This window comes from Meriones unguiculatus, chromosome 20 (assembly GCF_030254825.1).
Source record: "Meriones unguiculatus strain TT.TT164.6M chromosome 20, Bangor_MerUng_6.1, whole genome shotgun sequence".
NCBI classification, from domain to species: domain Eukaryota; kingdom Metazoa; phylum Chordata; class Mammalia; order Rodentia; family Muridae; genus Meriones; species Meriones unguiculatus.
In genome coordinates, this window is record NC_083367.1 from 62,464,178 (window position 1) to 62,483,322 (window position 19,145).

Genomic DNA, 19,145 nt, shown 5'->3' on the forward strand with positions numbered 1-19,145 from the left:
AGAAGAGGGCATTGGATCCCTTGAAACTGGAGTTATGGATGGGCATCAGCTGCCATGTGGGTGCTGGGTCTCGAACCTGGGTCCTCTAGCCGAGCAGCCAATATTTTTTCCAACTGAGCCTCTCTGCTCCTGCCCTGAGCCATTTCTGAGGTGTTAATGGACTAATCCATTTACTTATTCCTTTTACAGCAGTTGCTATGGACATTTCTCTCTTTTCCTTTTAATTTCATTGTATTTTCAGTACTTGTAATTGTATCTAGGGCTTTGTACATTAAAGGCAAACGGTACTGCTCGATTATGACCCCAGACATTGCCTTTTTAAATACCCAAGCTTTTCCATCTCGAACAGACCATTAGGCTGCATGCTGGTCTGGACTGTAGGCAGTGATCATGGTCTAGCAGAGGCTTCCATCCGCCCACTCCCATCTAGATGTGAGGAGCAGCAGGAGCAGAGAATTAATGACCTGTGTGCACCACAGACCCCTAGTCACCGCCAATGCTGACCGTGACTTTGACCGATGGGGTTGAAGGCCCTGAAGAATTCTGCCCTCAGCAATGGCTTCTTCCGTAGGGAGTGTGCTTGCTTTCAGCACTTGCGATCACAGCCCTCGTTTTATGACTACTGCTCCACATAGAAAACAAGTTGAGGTGATGTATGAAAGAAAGGAAAGCAGCAGCTACGTCAGCATTCTCCTTCCTGAGCAGGAATAGTCACACCAGCAGCTTCTTCAGCCTCGAGTCCTCTGAAGTAACAGAGGGTGAGCTATGGAGGACTGTTCGCCAGTGCCACTCATGCTGTGTGGGAACACACACTTGTGAGGGTGTGAACCAGCCCTTCACGCTTTGTCTCTCTATTTTAAACAACCAACATCTCAGCTGCCTGTTCAGCTCCTTTATCAAATCATCCCTCACAGGAGGCCAGCCTTCTGCCCACTGTTGGGCACTGTGGGTTGCAGTCCTTGGTCTGAATAAATGATGACTAATTTCTCGAATTGGCACATTAACTCCCATTGTGGGTTTTCAATAACATTCTGAGAACATGTATCTTCTATGAGGTACATAACGTGCAGCCCAGGGCCAGGGATCACTCCTGACAAGACCCATTTGCAGCCCCTGGAGCTCCCAGCACCAGTCTGCCTTGCTAACATTGTCTAGTGTCTTACCCACAGGGACCAAACCACACCTCCATCAAAATCCCCTGTTTCTTGGTAGCAGACAGTATAGTTCTTGTTAGCATTTTGTTCCTCAGAGGGTACAAGAGTAATGTGTTTCCATTCAGCCTTCTCAGCCCTGCCAGAACTGTCTGTGTCCACTTATCTCAGGGACCAAGGTGGTCACTGTAAGTGAGCACACAGTGACATCTGCTTGTGGATCACAGAGACCTTTTGACCTGGCAGGAGGTTCTTCTGATGGGCACCAACATGTTCTCTTTTAAGAGAATATTCCCAATTCCTATAAGGTTGGGCTTCATAAAAGTATCTCTTATTAGATTGGCCATTGGCCATTGGTCTCTCTCTGCCCATGAGGCAGTAAAGCCCAACCCAGGCCTCTTACCACTGATGAATTCTTCCACACATGATTCAGCCCACCAGGCTAGTTTGTTTCCTTCATTTTTTTCTCCTTTGTTTTTAGAGTGATGCACACCCAAACGTCACCTGACCACCCTGGAACTGTCATCCACGAACTGAGCAGCTCTTGGGTGGTTGATTGACAGATGTGCATGGGGCATGGTCGGAGGGGTGACTGGGTGCAGATGCACCTCTTGCAGTCCCAGAGTCAGTCCCACAGTGGGATGTTCCCAGCTTCTGTTGCCCTTTTGCCTTCACGATGCTCTCTGGGCCACTTCTCCTCATGGAACTCCCCTGGGCACCTCCACCCCAGAACTTTTCTCTGACACCACCTAAGATGTCATGGGTGTTTCCAGTTATGAGTCCTCAATCCTCAGAGTAGCTTCAATTAATGTCTCATGGGAAGTTAATTAATACTCACAAGGTTTGACCCTAAGCCCAGACTCCGCTCCACATAAGGTCATCACACAGAATTTATCTACACCAGCACTTTCTAGTCAATACTAATCAAACAAAATCAGGTAAAGTAGATATAGCTGCTTGGCACTAAACCTGCTCAAACACCCCCATTTTCCTAAAAACTCTCACCTAAATCCCATCTGTCCTTACCTACAAACTGTGGGTTCCATTAGAAGTTTGTCATCAGGTCTGAATTTCCAGAACCAGTTAAGGTAAACGATCCTGCAGACAGATATAATGTGTGTCGCCATAAACGCATCTGGACCAGGGAAGCGTAGCTTCTTTACACAAAGCCTGCTTGTGTGTTCTAACTTTCATAAAGCATAAACATGTTTCTGTCTTGCGCCAGCCCAAGTCAGGTCTTCATTGGGGGATACTGGTACCTTAGTGAGTGAGGATCCCATATCAAGGGATACTGGTCCCCTCAGTGAGTAGGGACCACATATTAAGGGTTATATATTGGTATCCCTGTGAGTAGGGATCACATATCAAGAGGTCTTGAGACCTTTACTGGCCCTTGGCCATTTTATATTCAAGCATTAAAGCTCTGAGTCCAGAGAAAGGGGACTAGGCAGTGGATGCTGGTCCTTCTGTAAATCTTATGTTAAATGGTAAGATCTGGCTACCCTGATCTGTCCTCAACATGATTCCTATTAGGTCATTTTAGCCACAGTCCCTCTAACACTCGATGTTTCCTCTCAGTGGTGTCCTATCCATTTGCCCCCCACTTATTTCATAGCAACAGAAGGTGCTCCATAAACTGTCAAGGAAGGCAATCAATGATCCTATCCAGCTGTGGTCACATGGCATGAGATCCCTAAACATGCAATAATGTCTTTTATACCTTGGTAGAAACCAACAACTGTCTAACTGGACTTAAGGTTCACTCAATAGGAAGGTAAAATGCCTAGTAATAGAAACCTAGTCAATAATACAGGGATAGTGAGATCATGGATCTTGGAGGAAAACCTCCTACTGCCATTTTACTAGGTCAGCATGATCCCTAACTGCATTCTGAATGCTTATCCTTACACCCGCAGGGAAGCGTAGCTCCCACTCCTCATGAAAGAAACATCTCTTTACAGCAGATGGTGACCATTTGAAAACACCACAACTACTCAAAATGCAGAGAACACCTGACTATCTACAGCAGCTGATAATCTAGCACACAACCTTTAAACTGAAAGCTCAGGGAACATCATGGAAGATCGAGCAGAAAGACCGTAAGAGCCAGAGGACCAGAAGTTTGATGCAAGATTGTGTCTCCTAGAAAAGACAAGCAAGCTGGACCCATAATACCTCAACAAGATGGCTGCCTAAATAAGATCTGAACAATGGCAACACAATGGACCTGCAAATGCGGGAAGGGAAAATCAGGGGACCCCACCCACAGACAAAGAACTACGGGCAACTAGGAAATGCTCAGAGGGAAATTAGGTTTCTCTGGGGATAACTTGATTATCCAATACCAGTGATCAGCTCTGAATTCATATGCATACAAGCAACAGTAGACAGACTCAGCAAGGTTGTAGTTATCTATTTATGCACATATATGTGTGTGACAATAATAATTAAAGAAAAGAGACCATGGATTTGAGAAGAGAGAGTGGAGAGAGGAGAGGCAGGAAGAAATGACATAGTTATGTTTTCATTTTAAAAACTGGAAAAAAAAACACAATAATTTAGATGGGGGAAAAGTTCCCAGCTGTCCATATCATATTCAGAGTTGCAAAACCCCATTGCTCTGGTCTCTACATCCATGAAGATGAAGTTTGAAAAGCCTGCCTTTCTATCACCGAAAATGTTTTGTTACAAGTGAAGCTAACTGTTGTCTTCATTTTCTTTTGCTGTGATAAAAATATGCTGAAAATATCAGAAGATAGAAAGATCTCCAATGTTCATGGAAAGGTAGGATTAACAGAGTGAAAATGGCCATTCTGCCAAAAGCAATCTAAGGATTCAATTCAATTCCCATAAAAATACTAACACAATTCTTTACAGACCTTGCAAGAACAATGCTCAACTTCATATGGAAAAGCAAAAAACCCAGAATTGCTAAAACAATCCTGTACAACAGATAGTCTGGAGGTATCGCTATCCCTGATTTCAATCTGTACTACAGAGCAATAGTAATAAAAACTGCATGGTACTGGCATACAAACAGAATGATGGATCAATGGAATCAAACAGAAGACCCAGAAATAGACCCCTACACCTACAGATACTTCATTTTTGACAAAGAAGCCAAAACCATAAAATAGAAAAAAGACAGCATCTTCAACACATGGTGCAGATCTAGATGGATGTCTGCATGTAGAAAAATGCAAATAGACCCATACTTATCACCCTACACAAAACTAAAGCCCAAGTGGATCAAAGACCTCAACATAAAACCAGACACACTAAATCTGTTAGAAGAAAAAGTGGGGAAGAACCTTGAACTCATTGGCACAGGAGACAACTTCCTGAACAGAATACCAACAGTACAGGCTCTAAGAGCAACAATTGATAAATGGGACCTCATGAAACTGAAAAGCTTCTCTAAAGCAAAGGATACTGTCCTCAGAACAAAACGATAGCCTACAGATTGGGAAAGGATCTTCACCAACCCTATATCTGAAAGAGGGCTAATATCCAGAATATATAAAGAACTCAAAAAGTTAAACAGCAACAAATCAAGTAATCCAATTAAAAATGGAGTACAGAGCTAAACAGAAAATTCTCTATAGAGGAATATTGAATGGCAGAGAAACACTCAACATCCTTAGTCACCAGGGAGATGCAAATCAAAACGACCCTGAGATTTCTCCTTACACCCATCAGAATGGCTAAGATCAAATACTCAGATGAAAAAAACATGATGGAGAGGATGTGGAGAAAGGGGAACCCTCCTCCATTGCTGGTAGGAATGTAAACTTGTACAACCACTTTGGAAATCAATCTGGTGCTTTCTCAGACAAGTAGGAATAGTGCTACCTCAAGATCCAGCTATACCACTCCTAGGCATATATCCAAACTATGCTCAAGTACACAAGGACATTTGCTCAATCATGTTTGTAGCAGCTTTATTTCTAATAGTTAGAAGCTGGAAACAACCCTCAATTGAGGAATAGATACAAAAATTTTGGTACATTTACACAATGGAATACTACTCAGCAACTAAAAACAAGGAAATAATGAAATTTGCAGGCAGATGGTGGGAACTAGAAAAGATCATCCAGAGTGAGGTATCCAGAAACAGAAAGACACACATGGTATATACTCACTTATAAGTAGATATTAGACATATAATATAGGATAATCATACTAAAATCTGTACACCTAAAGCAGCTAAGCAAGAAGGAGGACCCTGGGTAAGATGATCAATCCTCATTCAGAAAGGCAAACAGGATGGACATCAGAAGAGAGAGAAAACAGAGAACAGGACAGGAGCCTACCACAGAGGGCCTTTGAAAGACTCTACCATGCAGGCTATCAAAGCAGATGCTGAGACTCATAGCCAAACTTTGAGCAGAGTGCAGGGAATCTGATGAAAGAAACGGGAGATAGAAAGACCTGGAGGGGACAGGAGCTCCACAAGGAGAACAACAGAACCAAGAAATCTGGGCCCAGGGGTCTTTTCTGAGACTGATATTCCAACCAAGGACCATGCATGGAGCTAACCTAGAACCCCTGTACAGATAAGCCCATGGCAGTTCAATATCCAAGTGGGTTCCCTAGTAAGGGAAACAGGGGCTGTCTCTGACATGAACTCAGTGGCCTGCTCTTTGCTCACCTCCCTTTGAGAGGGGAGCAGCCTTACAAGGCCACAAAGGAAGACAATGCAGCCAGTCCTGATGAGACCTAAGAGACTAGGATCCTATCAGTGGACTTGCAGAGGGGCATAAGAGGAGATGAGGGAGGGAGGGTGAGGTTGGGAGGAGGTGAGGAAGGGAGCTACAGTTGGGATACAAAGTGAATAAACTGTAACTATATAAAAAAAATAAAAAATAATAAAAATTTACAAAAAAATGCTGACAAATCAAGTTAAAGAAAAAGCTTCTCTTGGCTATGGGTACAGTTCATCATGTCAGGAAAGGCATGGTGGCAGAAACAGGAAGTTGGCTGGTTACATAACACCCAAACACAGAAGATTAGATAACCAAGAAGTGGAGGGCAGACATGATAATGCACTCCTTTAATTCCAGCACTCAATAGACAAGAGGAAGATGGATCTTGAGTTTGAGGCCAACCTGCTCTACAGAGTGAGTTCTAAGACAGCTAGGGCTACACAGAGAACCTCTGTCTCAACCAATCAATCAAGAAATGAGTGAATAAGTGAATAAGTGGGGTCCCAAGGCCCACTCCTTGTGAGTCACATTCTCTACTGAGCTCCTTTCCTAAAGGTGTCATAACCTTCCAAACTGGTACGAAGCATCCAAACATGTGACCCTAGGTGGGACACTTCATATACAAGCCACAACAATAGTAGCACCGAAGCTCAGACTTCCCGAAATCAGAGCTTGGTCTTGTCTTGGGGTTAGACACAGCATGCTCTTTCACTTCCCTTGACTCTTGTAGATAACAAGTAGTGGACTGAATATTTAACCTTCTCCTTATTGTTCCTTGTGCTAATAAATTCTAGGAAACAAAGTTCCAGTGAATTGGTCCATATCTAAGTTCCCTGACAATTGTCACCATACATAGCACAGCCATAGTTCTGTACTGGGGCTGACCCTGTGGCTACCCATGAATCAAAAGTCCTTTGATCCCACTCTTTCGTCTTTTCTTTTCCCAAACTACAGGTTTCTGTGGGCCAAGCTCATCCTAGCAAATCCTTCATCTGTGCCAACTTGCACCGTAGGAATAGTCAGTCTCTAAAAAGATAATAAATAAAGAGAATTGGCTGGATTTCTTTCTTTAAAATAATAAAAGCCATTAAAATATGGCCAAGGAAGCTGTCAGAGGCATGAGAGATGGGAAGCCCTACATGGTTCTTTGATAGCTGTGGGTTTTATGGTTTTCATTTTGTCAATCTTATTCAAACTGTATCCACTTTGTAAAAAGTGTGTTAGGGGCTCAGGAGATGGTTAGGTAAAGTGCTTACTGTGCAAGCATGAAGACCTGAGTTCAACCTTCAGAACCCACACAAACACTGAGATGTGGTGGTGCACACTTGTAACCACGCTGCTGGAGCAGTGGAGACCAGATTTGGGGTGGGGGGTGGGGATCACTGGCCAGCCATCCTCACAGCTGCCCCATGCTGCAGCAATGCCTGCTTTGGAAAAGCAAGATCCTAAAGTCTTCAGCTACTGGAATTTCTATATAGGATTTTTTTTTTTCACTTAACCTGCATCCAAAGGGGAGAATAGTGTCCTAATGAGTGGTAAGGTTCTAGAAGCTGGATTCCTGATATTCTGGGAAGAAGCTTCCTCAAGCAATCAGTCATACCCAATAGCAGAAGGAGTCCATAGTCAGGATTCATCCATCTACAGGACCCACGTGGCTGGGATAATCCTGAAGGGGTGGGGCAGGTGATGAGGAGGAAAACAAAATAGGAATAGGGTTGGGCAGGAAAAGAGAGGACTAAAAGAAGGAAGGTCAGAGTGTGGGCTAGAATGTCTGCTGATGTGTAAGCCAACCTGCTGAGTTGGGCATAATCACCAAGTTTACTGGGAAACTGAAGAGCACCTGGTGACATGTGAGGGCCAAGCTGGACTACTGCGTCCTTCCTGACCCTGCTTGGTTAAACAGGGTCAACCCTGTTTACTGCGCTGACAATACACAGCGTCTGTCGCTGCGAGGCCATCCGCTTCCATCATCCTGGTTGACTCCGTTTGGCTAAGGGATGCATTGACGCCAGATATCAGACACCATTTCCTGAAACCATCTTGAGTGACAAGTGACCCCAAGCCCTCCTCTCTCTGCTCTTCCCTTTAGTCTCTAAAGTGCCAGTGGCCTGACCTAACTTCCCTCTTTGGCCAACCCTGCCCCCTGGTATGGAGAACCTGGGGAAATCAAGGTTGAGGTGACTGCAGGCCGTCAGCTGAAGTACTGAACACAAAGCAGAAACCTGGGGACAACCTGATAAAAGATTAAGAAAAACTTCTACCATTAATTACAATAAATTATCTGTCTGTATGGATTAAATGATCAGCATCCCAGACTGCCCTGTGGTCATGTTTATGAATGTGAACATAAATAAAGCGATGGGAACACGGATGTCCACATTACGGTGCCCAGCCCTGAGACAGTTCCAGGCTGCGGCTTCTCCCACGAGGCAGCACGGAACTGCTTGCTTGCCTATATGGCCCTGCTGTCCTCTAGTCAGCACCTAATAGAATTAATTTTACAGCTGCTCAGCTCTGGGCTTCATTTCTGTGTTAATCTCTCAATGGGAACGTGTCAAGTGACAGTGGAACCAATGCTGTAAGAGATCTGGGCACTCTCCTTTGCCTTATCTGATCGTTTTTTCTAGTTCAAGATGAATTTCAACATCGTTCCTTGGCATGGGATGCTCTCCGTGACTCTCACCTGGAGGCCTCTTGCTCACGGGCGTGAAGATCTGGCGTCCTGATATGGACGCTACCCATGAGTCAATCACAGGTGCGAGTGCTTGTGAATTTTCTAGTAGGAGGCGGCCAGGACCATGTCTGGTCCCTGGATGCAGAGGGAGGCTTGACAATCATAGTTGCTTTTTCACTAGCCCACTCCCACGGCCTGCCCAATGAATAATAGATGTGGCCTCAGCTTCTGACGTAGTCACTTAGGATGTCCGGACATGACTGAGGAAATCCCTAAATGGCTCTGAACCCACTCACTCAGCAGATGGCCAAGAGGCTGTAGGGGCCCAAGCCGTGGAGCAGCTCTGGGAGCCAGAGCAGGCCATTGGAGGCAGCCACGAACACCCTGGCCAGGGTCCAGCCAGCAGCTGCAGGGAGGAGGGAGAAGCCAGAAGCTGCAAGGAGGAGGGAGACCACTCTGGGTCACTGCCTTTGGGTTGAGCTGTTATAACCACCAAGTGGAGGGGGTGAGTAAGAGAAGGAAGGCAGGACAGCAGAAAGAGGGAAAAAGTGAGAGAAAAGGAGCACACAGAAGAGAAGCAGGGAAAGACAGACAGAAAGACAGAGGTTACACTCCTGTTTTATCATGCAGGTAGGTTTTCAGCAGGCCACCCTTCTAGGCTTTGCTTGGCAGCATCACAGTGCCCTGGGATCTTTCTTTCCAGTAGGAGAGAGAGACTGCCTATTTCCCTGGCATTTGGATGCTGCTATTGGCATCCTAAAGGAACATCCCTATGTTAGAGTTACTGATGCAGATGGAACAACCTAGAACAACAACAAAATGACAATAGAACAAATACACCCATTACACCCATGCCCTACATTTGACGTGTGTGTGTGTGTGTGTGTGTGTGTGTGTGTGTGTGTCAAGAGGAGGGACATATTAGGATTGAGAGACAAGAATGCCAAATTGGAGTGAACCCTTTGAAAAGTCAGAATGATCCAGCCCAAGAGAAATCAGAGCAAGCTGCCACAGCATGTCGCTCAAGTCCATTGCTTACAAAAGGATCCAGGAGAACATGCAAGGAGCTTGGAGGTGACCCCAGACCCTGGTGCATGTGCAACCAAATGCATGTGCTGTCTCTGTCACACCTTGCAGGAGAGGCTGGCTGTGGAGGTGACATAAGGATGTATTAATTTTCTGGCCACTTAATGTGCTGGAGAAAGATTAACCAGCTGTGATATGTTAAGGGATTCAGATTTCTCCCCGTGGGATACAGAGAAAGGATTGTTTGTAGTACTGGTGTGAGGCAGAGACGAGCTCACAGAGAATGAGGCTACAATAAACACTTCACACTCCAGGGCCTGCTCTGGGCATTTCCGGACAGCCAGGTCTTCCCCCACTGGAGAGGGACGGTTGGAAGTTGGCCTGCCCAAGGAAAGTCTGACCTGAAGGCTGGTCCCTCTCTAAATAAACTAATGCTCACCCTTTGACTCTCGGTCAAGAGTCGTCCCGAGCTGACCGCAGCCGCCTTTAGCAGCATTTGGAGCTCGGCAGGTGAAGCCTCAGGACCCGCTGCCTCCAGGAACCATGCTGACTGTGGATGATATACTAGAACACATAGGGGAATTCCACCTTTTCCAGAAGCAGACATTTCTCCTCTTAGCTCTGCTCTCTGGTGCCTTCACCCCCATCTACGTGGGCATCGTCTTCCTGGGCTTCACCCCTGAGCACCGCTGCTGGAGCCCCGGGGTGGCCGAGCTGAGCCAGCGATGTGGCTGGAGTCTGGCAGAGGAGCTCAACTACACCGTGCCGGGCCTGGGGTCTGCGGACGCCGCCTCCTTCCTCAGCCAGTGCATGCAGTATGAGGTGGACTGGAACCAGAGCACCCTTGACTGTGTGGACCCCCTGTCCAGCCTGACTGCCAACAGGAGCCGCTTGCCTCTGAGCCCCTGCCAGCATGGCTGGGTCTACGACACTCCTGGCTCCTCCATCGTCACTGAGGTAAGTGAGCTCAGGAATCAGGGTTCAAAGAAAAAAAAAAGTAAATAATTGAGTTTGTCTTTAGGAAGAACTAGGAAATGCATGGTTCTTACGCTTGCCCAGACATGCTTTCTGGACCCTTGTAGAATCCTAGTTTCCTGGTAGAAATCTGCAGCCTCTCACTTGCCTGAGGTAGTTAAATGAGAACAGGCCCTGCTGACAGTTCTGGTATGTGCAGATCTCAGCAGTGAGCAACAAGCTAGTACACAATGGGACGCCCCCAAAACATTGCCAGGAGCCCTTCTACTACACACAAGTGTCACCAGAAAGAGTGTGACCCTCCCTCAGAGTATGCTCTGCTAAGGGGTATTTTAAATATTATAAAACATCCTTTTCTCCAGAGAGATTTGTTCCTCTATAGTACGGCCAAAATGCCCACAGGAAACTTTGGGGCTAAGGCTTAGACCATGACACAATTATTTTTATTAAAAAGCATAGTCACTGGGGAAGGGGGGCAGGCGAGATGGCTTAGAGGGTCAAAGCACTTGCCATGCAAACCTGACAACGTGAGCTCAACCCCAGAACCCATGTCAAGCAGATGGAGAGAACCAACTCCACAAAGCTGTCCTCCGACTTCCACATGCGTGCAGTAACATGTGCACACCTACTCACATACATCATACACACCACACGCATCCCGTGATAGTGTAAGTGTTTTAAAACAAAAAAATGCAGGCGTGGGCCGAGGGTACGGCTCAGTGGGTAAAACGCCTGCCTCGTAAGCAGGAGAGCCTGAGTTCAGTCTCCAGAACTCACAGGGGGTTAAAAAAAAAAAAAAAAAAAACAACCAGGTGTGGGCACGTGATTCTACTTCCTGCACCCAGGGGAGCAAAGGTGGGTGGGTTCCAGAGGCTTGCTATCTGGCCAGCTGGACCTAGGTGGCCAGGTTCAGGCCAATGAGAGACACTATCTCAAGAAAAAAACAAAAGTAAGGTTGTCTCTTGAAAAATCAGGAGCAGGGCTGCTCTGCCCCCCACCCCAGGCTCGTGTACACACACCTATGCACACATGAACACTCACATTCACACAAATACATACACATACATGTGATCTACCTGCGCAGCCTCATTCCATGAGGAGCGAAGCAAGCATGGAAACTTCCTGTGGAATTGCCCTGCCAGCACAGAGGAAGCTGTTAAGCGGCTAGTTGGAAAGGTCTGCCTGGTCCTGTGACCTTTAGTGGAAGAGCCTAATGGGTGGGGGGGGGGCTGAAACGGACTTCACGCCATGTCAGGGCTCCCGGAACGGACGCCCTAACCCTCTAAAACAGCTCTATAGAGTGCCTCGCCACATCCCTTTCCCCAGAGGTCAGGAAATTGAGGCCAGAGCAGAAGAACTTGGTTTTGCACCAGAGTGCAGAATAAAAGATGAGAGGCTGAGTGTTAGAAGACCGTCTCCATGCGCGAGGTGATCACAGTTCACTCTCCACCCACCTTCCAAGCAAACCGGATGTAACCACCAATGGCAGGACACCTCGAATGCCCCTATTGTTTAAAAAAAAAAGACAGCTAAGAGATGTTCAACACTCACTTTTCCGCTAGCTGTACAGGTATAACAAGTGTCTGCCTCCTCTCACATCTGCGTCTTCTGAAGAGAAGGGAGAAGATGAGTGGTTTAAGTCACTACCTGCTTTCAGCCGATAGAGCCGATGCTTTCACCAAATGCCAGACTCATGCCAGATGGAATGCTAAATGGATTCCAGAAAAACAATCTTTTGGCAGAGAAGAGAGAATTACTATGGGTTGGGAAACAGCTGGGTTATTGGCACGAAGTTCAAGAAATACCACACACTAATCAACTGGACCCCTGGGCTCCCAGGAACTCCCAGTTAGGACCATTCAGAGAGCTGAGCTCAACCGTGTCTAAGGAGATTCTAACAGCATTTTCTTCCTCTCTCCCTGTGCCCTTCCTCTGCCCCGGCTCGGCCTACACCCCACATCTGGACAGTTTAACCTGGTTTGTGCTCACTCCTGGATGCTGGACCTCTTTCAGGCGGTGGTGAATGTGGGCTTTTTCATCGGCGCTGTGGGGATTGGCTACTTAGCAGACAGGTAGGTGAAACACCTGCGGGGCTTTTTAAATAACCGACAGGTTCGGACAGCACTTGGGCTCACCTCCCCTGCACGAATCCTCTGCCCCAAACGCTCGGACAGACCACTCACTCCCACCCGCATTAATGGTGGCTGCTTTCACAACCTTGAATCGTTTCCAGCTGCTTTGATAATAATGACTCAGGTTTTACTCTCAGATCCTCTGGAAGTCAGGGAAGGAGGATTCAATCACCAGGGAGGTTTTTGTTTGTTTGTTTGTTTGTTTTTGTTTTTTGGTTTGTTTTTTTTTTGGTGGGGGGAAGATGCTATCCACCAGTTCAGGGCTAGAACAGGAGGCAACAAATGGTTTAATCCATCTTGTGACTCTCAGTCTATTCTTCAGCCTCACTGTCCCCCATGTGGTTGGGAGCCTACAGGAGCTGTGAGCCTCAGCCATACTGACTGGCTATTCTCATATATCCCAAGCCCCTTCTCCAGGCTCTCTGCCTCTGTCTATCTATCCTCAGTCTCTCTACTGGCCAAGCTGTGGCCCCTGGCTCTGGTTGCCCACCATTGTGGACTCCTGCTCACTGCACAAAAGAGCTTTTTTTAAAAAAAAAATCATATTTAGTGCATTTTACTCTTTTTACCTTTTTAATTCAAATCTCATTTCATCACCCTTCCCTTTCCTCCCTCCAATCTCTCCAATGTCCCCCCAACTCTCAAACTGATAGCCTCTTTTTCTTTGACTGGCATTGTAACACGCAGCACACATATATGAACAAATATATAAATACAACCTGCTGTGCCTGCTTTCGTAGTGCGTATATGGTTTCAGGGCTGACCAGGATGACCAGTCAGGGAGCTCGCCCTGGGAGAGGCTAATTCTCATTCTCTTAGCAGTCATTAGCTGCCTGTTGTTCCTTGTCTAGGGGTGGGGACCTGTGAGCTTTCCCCCTTTCTGGCTTATTACGTTGCACAGCATACTTTAGACTTTCTGGTCCTCTGGCTCTTACAGTCTTCCCAGGCCTCTTCCATGATGTTCCCTGAGCCACAGGTGCCTGAGCTGTGCTGCAGGCATATTCACTGGGGTTGGGTGAGCCATAATCCATTGATCTCTGCATTGTGTCCAGTCATGGTCTCCATTGGCTTTAGAGAGATGCTTCCTTTTTGATGAAGAGTGATGGCTACATTTACCTGTTGGGTAGAAGGATAAGACTTAGAACGTAGTTAAGGACGGTCTTCATACAAACATCTTTCCTCTGTAGATGGTCATTAGCTAGTAAGGGGAGTCTTCAGCAGAGAGAGGAGTGAGACTTGAGGAGTATGGTAAACACATAGGTATCAGGGTCTATGAGACAATATTCGCAATGCCCCCATGTGCAGAGTTCTTCCCGGCAGCCAGGCACTGAACTCCGTGACCTGGCAGTTCCATCCTAACTGCCAGGCACCTAACAGCATAGTGTATTTGTGTGCATAATACATACAATGATGATACATTTATATAAACTATATATATGTGTATACAGAGAGGTTGCTAGAAATAGTGTTCCTGTAATCACATAAACACAGTGGGTTCATGACCACTGTGTAATAACACAAGTAATAATATGGTTGCATGCTTACTGCACTTGTTTTTAATGAAACTTAATTATAGATGTATATAACTTTTGATAATGGCTGTATTAAACAATCAGCCTAGTATATATACTGGACTCAGAAATAAACAGCCACTGAGTCTTGTACTCACTGGCTTTTCAGGCCTCCCCAACTATCTCTCTACTGTGAATATAATATAAATGCAAGACAGCTTTCTTTGATTATACATCGGGCTGGCATCAAAATTGCAAAGGTTCGTAAGAATGTACTGACTTTACAAGAGCCTGAGGCCTCCTTGGCAGCAGGAGGGAGGATAGATGGAGGCGGAGGCACTGTACCAAAAGTCACAACGCCTTTGTAACTGTCTGCTCAGCCTCAGCTGGCTAGAATCTTCCCGGGACTGGCTGTGGGAGGTGGAGAGGTAGGCCATTCGTTTTTATTGTGATTACACAGAACTGAGGGTAGCTATTTGCAGGCTGCCCGAGAAGTCAAGACAGGCATTAATGAAGAGGTCCAGGGTCCAACCGCACTTGCTGGCTGCTGGCCAGACAGCTCCTGGTTCATCCACTTTTCGGTACACCGAGGTGGACATTAGCACCAGATCTCCAAGAAGCATCACTCACGCAGCTGACAGCCTGGCTCAGTAAGCTGCAGAAGCCTGTTAATGATTCTCACCCCACTCAAGGAGGCAGGGCCGAGCCCTCCTCACAGCGCATGCCCAAGAGCAAGCACACCAGTTCCCCTCCTCCTCGAGTGAGCTCATCACTCTGTTCTTATGCATGCAATCTCTAGAAAGCTCTATTGCTCCCTGGAGGCTTTCAATGAGTTTTCCCAAAGTTACCTGGAGTTTTGCTATTGCTCCTTCTTCTGTCCCACTCGCATGCAAGAGAACAAAGCACAACAAGGAACAAAAGACACACATGTACCCTCTACACACTTAATGCCCGCCACAGGCTTTAGACTTCATGAAGTAAGTCAAGGAAAAAGAGAGAAACAGGAAGGAAGAAAAAGGAAAGGAGAAGAGGGAAGAAAAGGGAAGGAAGGGAAGGAAGAAGAAAGGAAGGAAAGAAGGAAGGAAGTAAAATTAATTGTCTTGAAGGAAGTCAATTTCTCCAGGGTAATTTTGTGACATAGATTTTGAAGTTAGTTGTTTCCTAAAATGTCTAATTTATTTCTTCACTCCTGAGGAAGGGTTTTTGTATGTCGCCTGACACACAGAAACGCAATCTTTCATCCGTTCCAAGCATTGTACTCTAATAAGAAATAACGGGTGTTGTATTTAGTGGCATGCTTGCAAGCATTTAACAGCAAACTTTCTGGAGGGAACAAGTGCATCAGAGTTGTCCAGAGACAGCAGAGCAGTAAATGCAGATAACCTCAGAGGCTGGGTGATCAGTTGTAATAAGCAAGTAGGAAGTAAGATGTTTTACACCTGCTTTTCCTTGTTTTAATGTAACTTATTTAAATTGTAAGTGTGTGTCACTTGATTTTTTATAAGGGTTGTGTTTAACAACTCATTTGCAACTCTTACTCTTGGGAGTCCAGGCCTGCTGTCCCAGCAGCTCAAAAAAGAGCCTTTGGGCTGTGATCAGTTGTAACCAAATGTTTAGAATCATCAGAAACAAACTCTCCACCAGCTTCACGGAGGAGTGTTTTTACTAGGCACCCTCATTTGATCTCAAGATGGTGACAGCCTTGTAAAGTAGATTTTACTACCTATCGTTTACAGGGAAGGAAACTGAGGCAGGATGGATTGAAGCACCTCTTCCCAGATATTAATGAACATAGACGTCACCCCAGACTTTGCTATAAGTCAGACTATGACCCATCAGTCTTGATGGACCTGAGGATCTGCATCTTTACCAAACTCCCAAATAATGCTGTTCATCCCTCCCCCATGAGGGAGGTCCGGATTCCGATACTGATTAGTAGACAGCTAAAGGACACCCCAAACTGGTGCCTAGCTACTCTGGTTCTTTCTGTTTTTGCATTAAATAATTTAAATCACTCTGTGGTGTTTATGGTAGTGGAGGAGGGGTTTCTTAAGTTACTAACTCAGACTTTCTCAATTTCTTAGACAAAACAAAACAAAACAAAACAAAACAAAAACCCTGTCTCTTTAATGGGACAGGCATATTCTCTCGGCAACTTGGATTTACCTTCCCTGCCTGGAGTCTCCAATAATGCATTTCCCTGTTTCAGCCAAAGGGTTTTGTCCCTCTATAAAGCAACATTACTGTGGCTTTACTGAGTGCCTACAGTAGGTGCTGAGAAATCACCATCTGAGTAGAGATGTTCACAAACTCTCAACTCTAAGGGCAATAAGTGTGCCCTGCCAATGGCCCATAACCCACATGCATCCATGGATAGTTGTGGATGCAGTCCAGAAGAGAATCATTAATTTATTTAAAATACTGAGATTTCTGTGTGTGTTTGTGTGTGTGTGTGCATGGGGGACAGACAGACAGAGATCAATATGAGGCATCTCCTTTTATCGCTCTCTGTCTTACTGTTTGAGGCAGGGTCTCTCCCTGAACCTGGGGCTTGCTGTTTCAACTAGACTGGGTAGCCAGAAAGTCCTGGGGATCACCTGTCTGTGCCTCCCAGCAAATGCCACCACACCTGGCTTTTTGTGTAGATGCTGGACATCCAAAATGAACCTCACCCTCTGAGCCATCTCCTCAGCCTCTACAATACAATTTTTTTTTAAATCTTCATTTCTTGGTTCTTGAGCATAAACTTGGTAGCTGGCATTGCTGTGTCACAGTATCAGAAGGTTAGAGAAGCCTGACTGGAAAAAAACAGGAAGAAACATTTAAAAAAATTAGTGAACCATCCCTGTGGTAAGCTTGGCACTAAAGGCTTCAGTGTTACCTGCAGATGCTGGCAGAGAACTTGGAAGTGACGCGGTTGAAGAAATTTTCAGTTGAGTAGTTTACACTAATGACTAAAGAGACAACTTGAACTTTAAATTTCAGACCAAAAACATTAACATCCTAGGAAAATTATTAATAATGTCATGGATCATTTTCAGATGGTTAGTTAATATTTGAACTGCTCCCTAGAATACAGCTGTATAATAATAGAAGCAGCAGCTACCAAATATTGAATTACCAATGGCACATGTAACCCTGACTTCAGTTAAACAAAACATACATATAGTAGATAACATTGTCTTCTACAATCAATTACAGTGAAATAGTTACCTTTTCGAACACAATTAGGAAGGCGTGGCTGGAAGTGACAGATCCCCCAGTCTGCTCTCTGAGAGCCAGCTGTTTTCTGTCACTCAGGTGTGATCTTTGGCTGAGCAGCTTTGGAAAGGAAGTGGTGTTAGTTAGCTCACAGTTCTGGATGGCCAAGGGGATGACATTGGCTCAGCTGTGGTTAGGCTGCCTCAGCAGGTGACAGTATGGTAAAGGATCATGTGCAGGAGAAAAAAAAATCACATCACAAGGTCCAGAATGCCAGGCTCACTCATAACAACTCACTCTCTTAAGATCCACTTCAGAGGTTAGAGAGACAGTAGAAAAAGTGTTTGCCACAAGCATGAGGGTCTGAATTCTATCCCCAAAACACATTAAGAAGAAATGTGGGGAAGACTGGAGAGGTGAATCAGCAGTTAAGAGCTTTTTGCTCTTGCAGAGGACCCAGGTTCAATACCCAGCACCCACAAGGAGGCTCACAGCCATCTATAACTCCGGTTCTAGGGGATGCAATGACCTCTTAGGGCCTCTGTGGGCACCCAGGCATGCATATGACACAGACACACATGCAGGTAAAACGCTCATACACATTAAACAAACAAGCAAGCAAGCACGTTTGTGCATCCTTGGATTCCAACACTGGGGAGGCAGAAACCCTGGGGTTCAATGGTTGGAAAGCCAGCCTCGCCTACTCAGTGAGTTCCAGGCTAGGGAGAGGCCCTATCTCAAAAAGCAAGGCCAATAGCACCTGAGGAATGATGTCTGAGGTCGGCCTCTGGTTTAGACACATGTGCACACACACACACATGCAAGCACACATACACATATAAACACACAAAAACGTACAAAGAACTAATTGAGGACCCCAGAGCACCACTTTATTTCCTTCTGACACTGGGCAGTGTCCCCAGTCAGGCTTCACCTCTTTAGAATTCATTCATTCCCAACATTACCACAGTGAGGACCAAGTTCTTAATACATGAGTCTTTGGGGAACAAACAGTAACACACCATTATGGGCAAGGAGGACAAAGTCCTCAGCTCTCTAAATCCAATACCTTATGGAATCCCCTTTCCAGATAGTCAGTTAGGGTTTTTTTTTTTTTTCAATGTGAAGAAATTTGTTAATGTTGACTAACTTATCCAACACCACAAGTAAGTGCTGAGGCATGATTGGACTCCAGTCACCAGGAATCTGTATTCTTGGACAATTCTCCCCATCCCAGACTGATGAAATCTAAGTTCTTCAAATAAAAAAAATGGAAGACACTTCATAACAAACAGAATGATAACTATGGGAAACCAAAGTGGAAGCTTTCTTAGACAGGCGGTTGGCTGGGACTTGGCACCAAGCCTGCAGCTCAGACTTATGAAAAGGGCATCCATTCCTGGATGGTCTAGAAAGCGAAAACTTTTCCCAAAAGAAGAGCCACTGTACCTGGGTGAAGGGCGCTCGGTGAGCTTTAAGTTTATTTGTGTAGCCTCACAAAGGTTACTAAACAGAACTGAAGCCAAGGATCTTTGTGTGCGTGTGTGTGCACATGTGTGTGTGTGTGTGTATGTGTGTGTGTGTGTGTGTGTGTGTTGAGAGGAGGTATCATCCACACTTCTTTTTTTTATGTGGGAAGTAAATCTTCAATTGTATTTTAGGAAACACACTATTGGGGATCAAATAAGTCTATTAATAATGAAAACGTAGCCAGTTAATCAAGAGAAAAAGACAATTCTAGATGCCCATACATCTAATGTCATCACGAT

At 45.6% G+C, this 19,145-nt stretch overlaps 1 protein-coding gene and 1 long non-coding RNA gene across 8 annotated transcripts in view; one reads left to right on the top strand and one right to left on the bottom strand.

The window, feature by feature from the left end:
• The first annotated feature begins 9,823 nt into the window (after positions 1 to 9,823).
• Positions 9,824 to 19,145, top strand: part of LOC110554857 (solute carrier family 22 member 2) — a 32,818-nt gene continuing 23,496 nt past the window's right edge. Inside the window, exons 1-2 of one of the 3 annotated variants that reach the window (XM_021647736.2) lie at positions 9,824 to 10,514; positions 12,501 to 12,604. In XM_021647736.2, the coding sequence (XP_021503411.1) occupies positions 10,101 to 10,514; positions 12,501 to 12,604 (518 nt within the window). In that variant the 5' untranslated portion in view covers positions 9,824 to 10,100. The remainder of the gene's footprint in view (positions 10,515 to 12,500; positions 12,605 to 19,145) is intronic. The other 2 variants (XM_021647735.2, XM_021647734.2) reach the window with 2 other exon arrangements.
• Positions 12,348 to 19,145, bottom strand: part of LOC110554859 (uncharacterized) — a 40,056-nt gene continuing 33,258 nt past the window's right edge. For 2 of the 5 annotated variants that reach the window (XR_002476801.2, XR_009587969.1), the window contains exons 4-5: positions 16,848 to 16,973; positions 12,351 to 13,780 (exon numbers count right to left, since the gene is read on the bottom strand). This is a non-coding gene — a long non-coding RNA (uncharacterized LOC110554859). Of the gene's footprint in view, positions 13,781 to 16,847; positions 16,974 to 19,145 lie in introns of all 5 variants that reach the window. The other 3 variants (XR_009587968.1, XR_009587970.1, XR_002476802.2) reach the window with 2 other exon arrangements.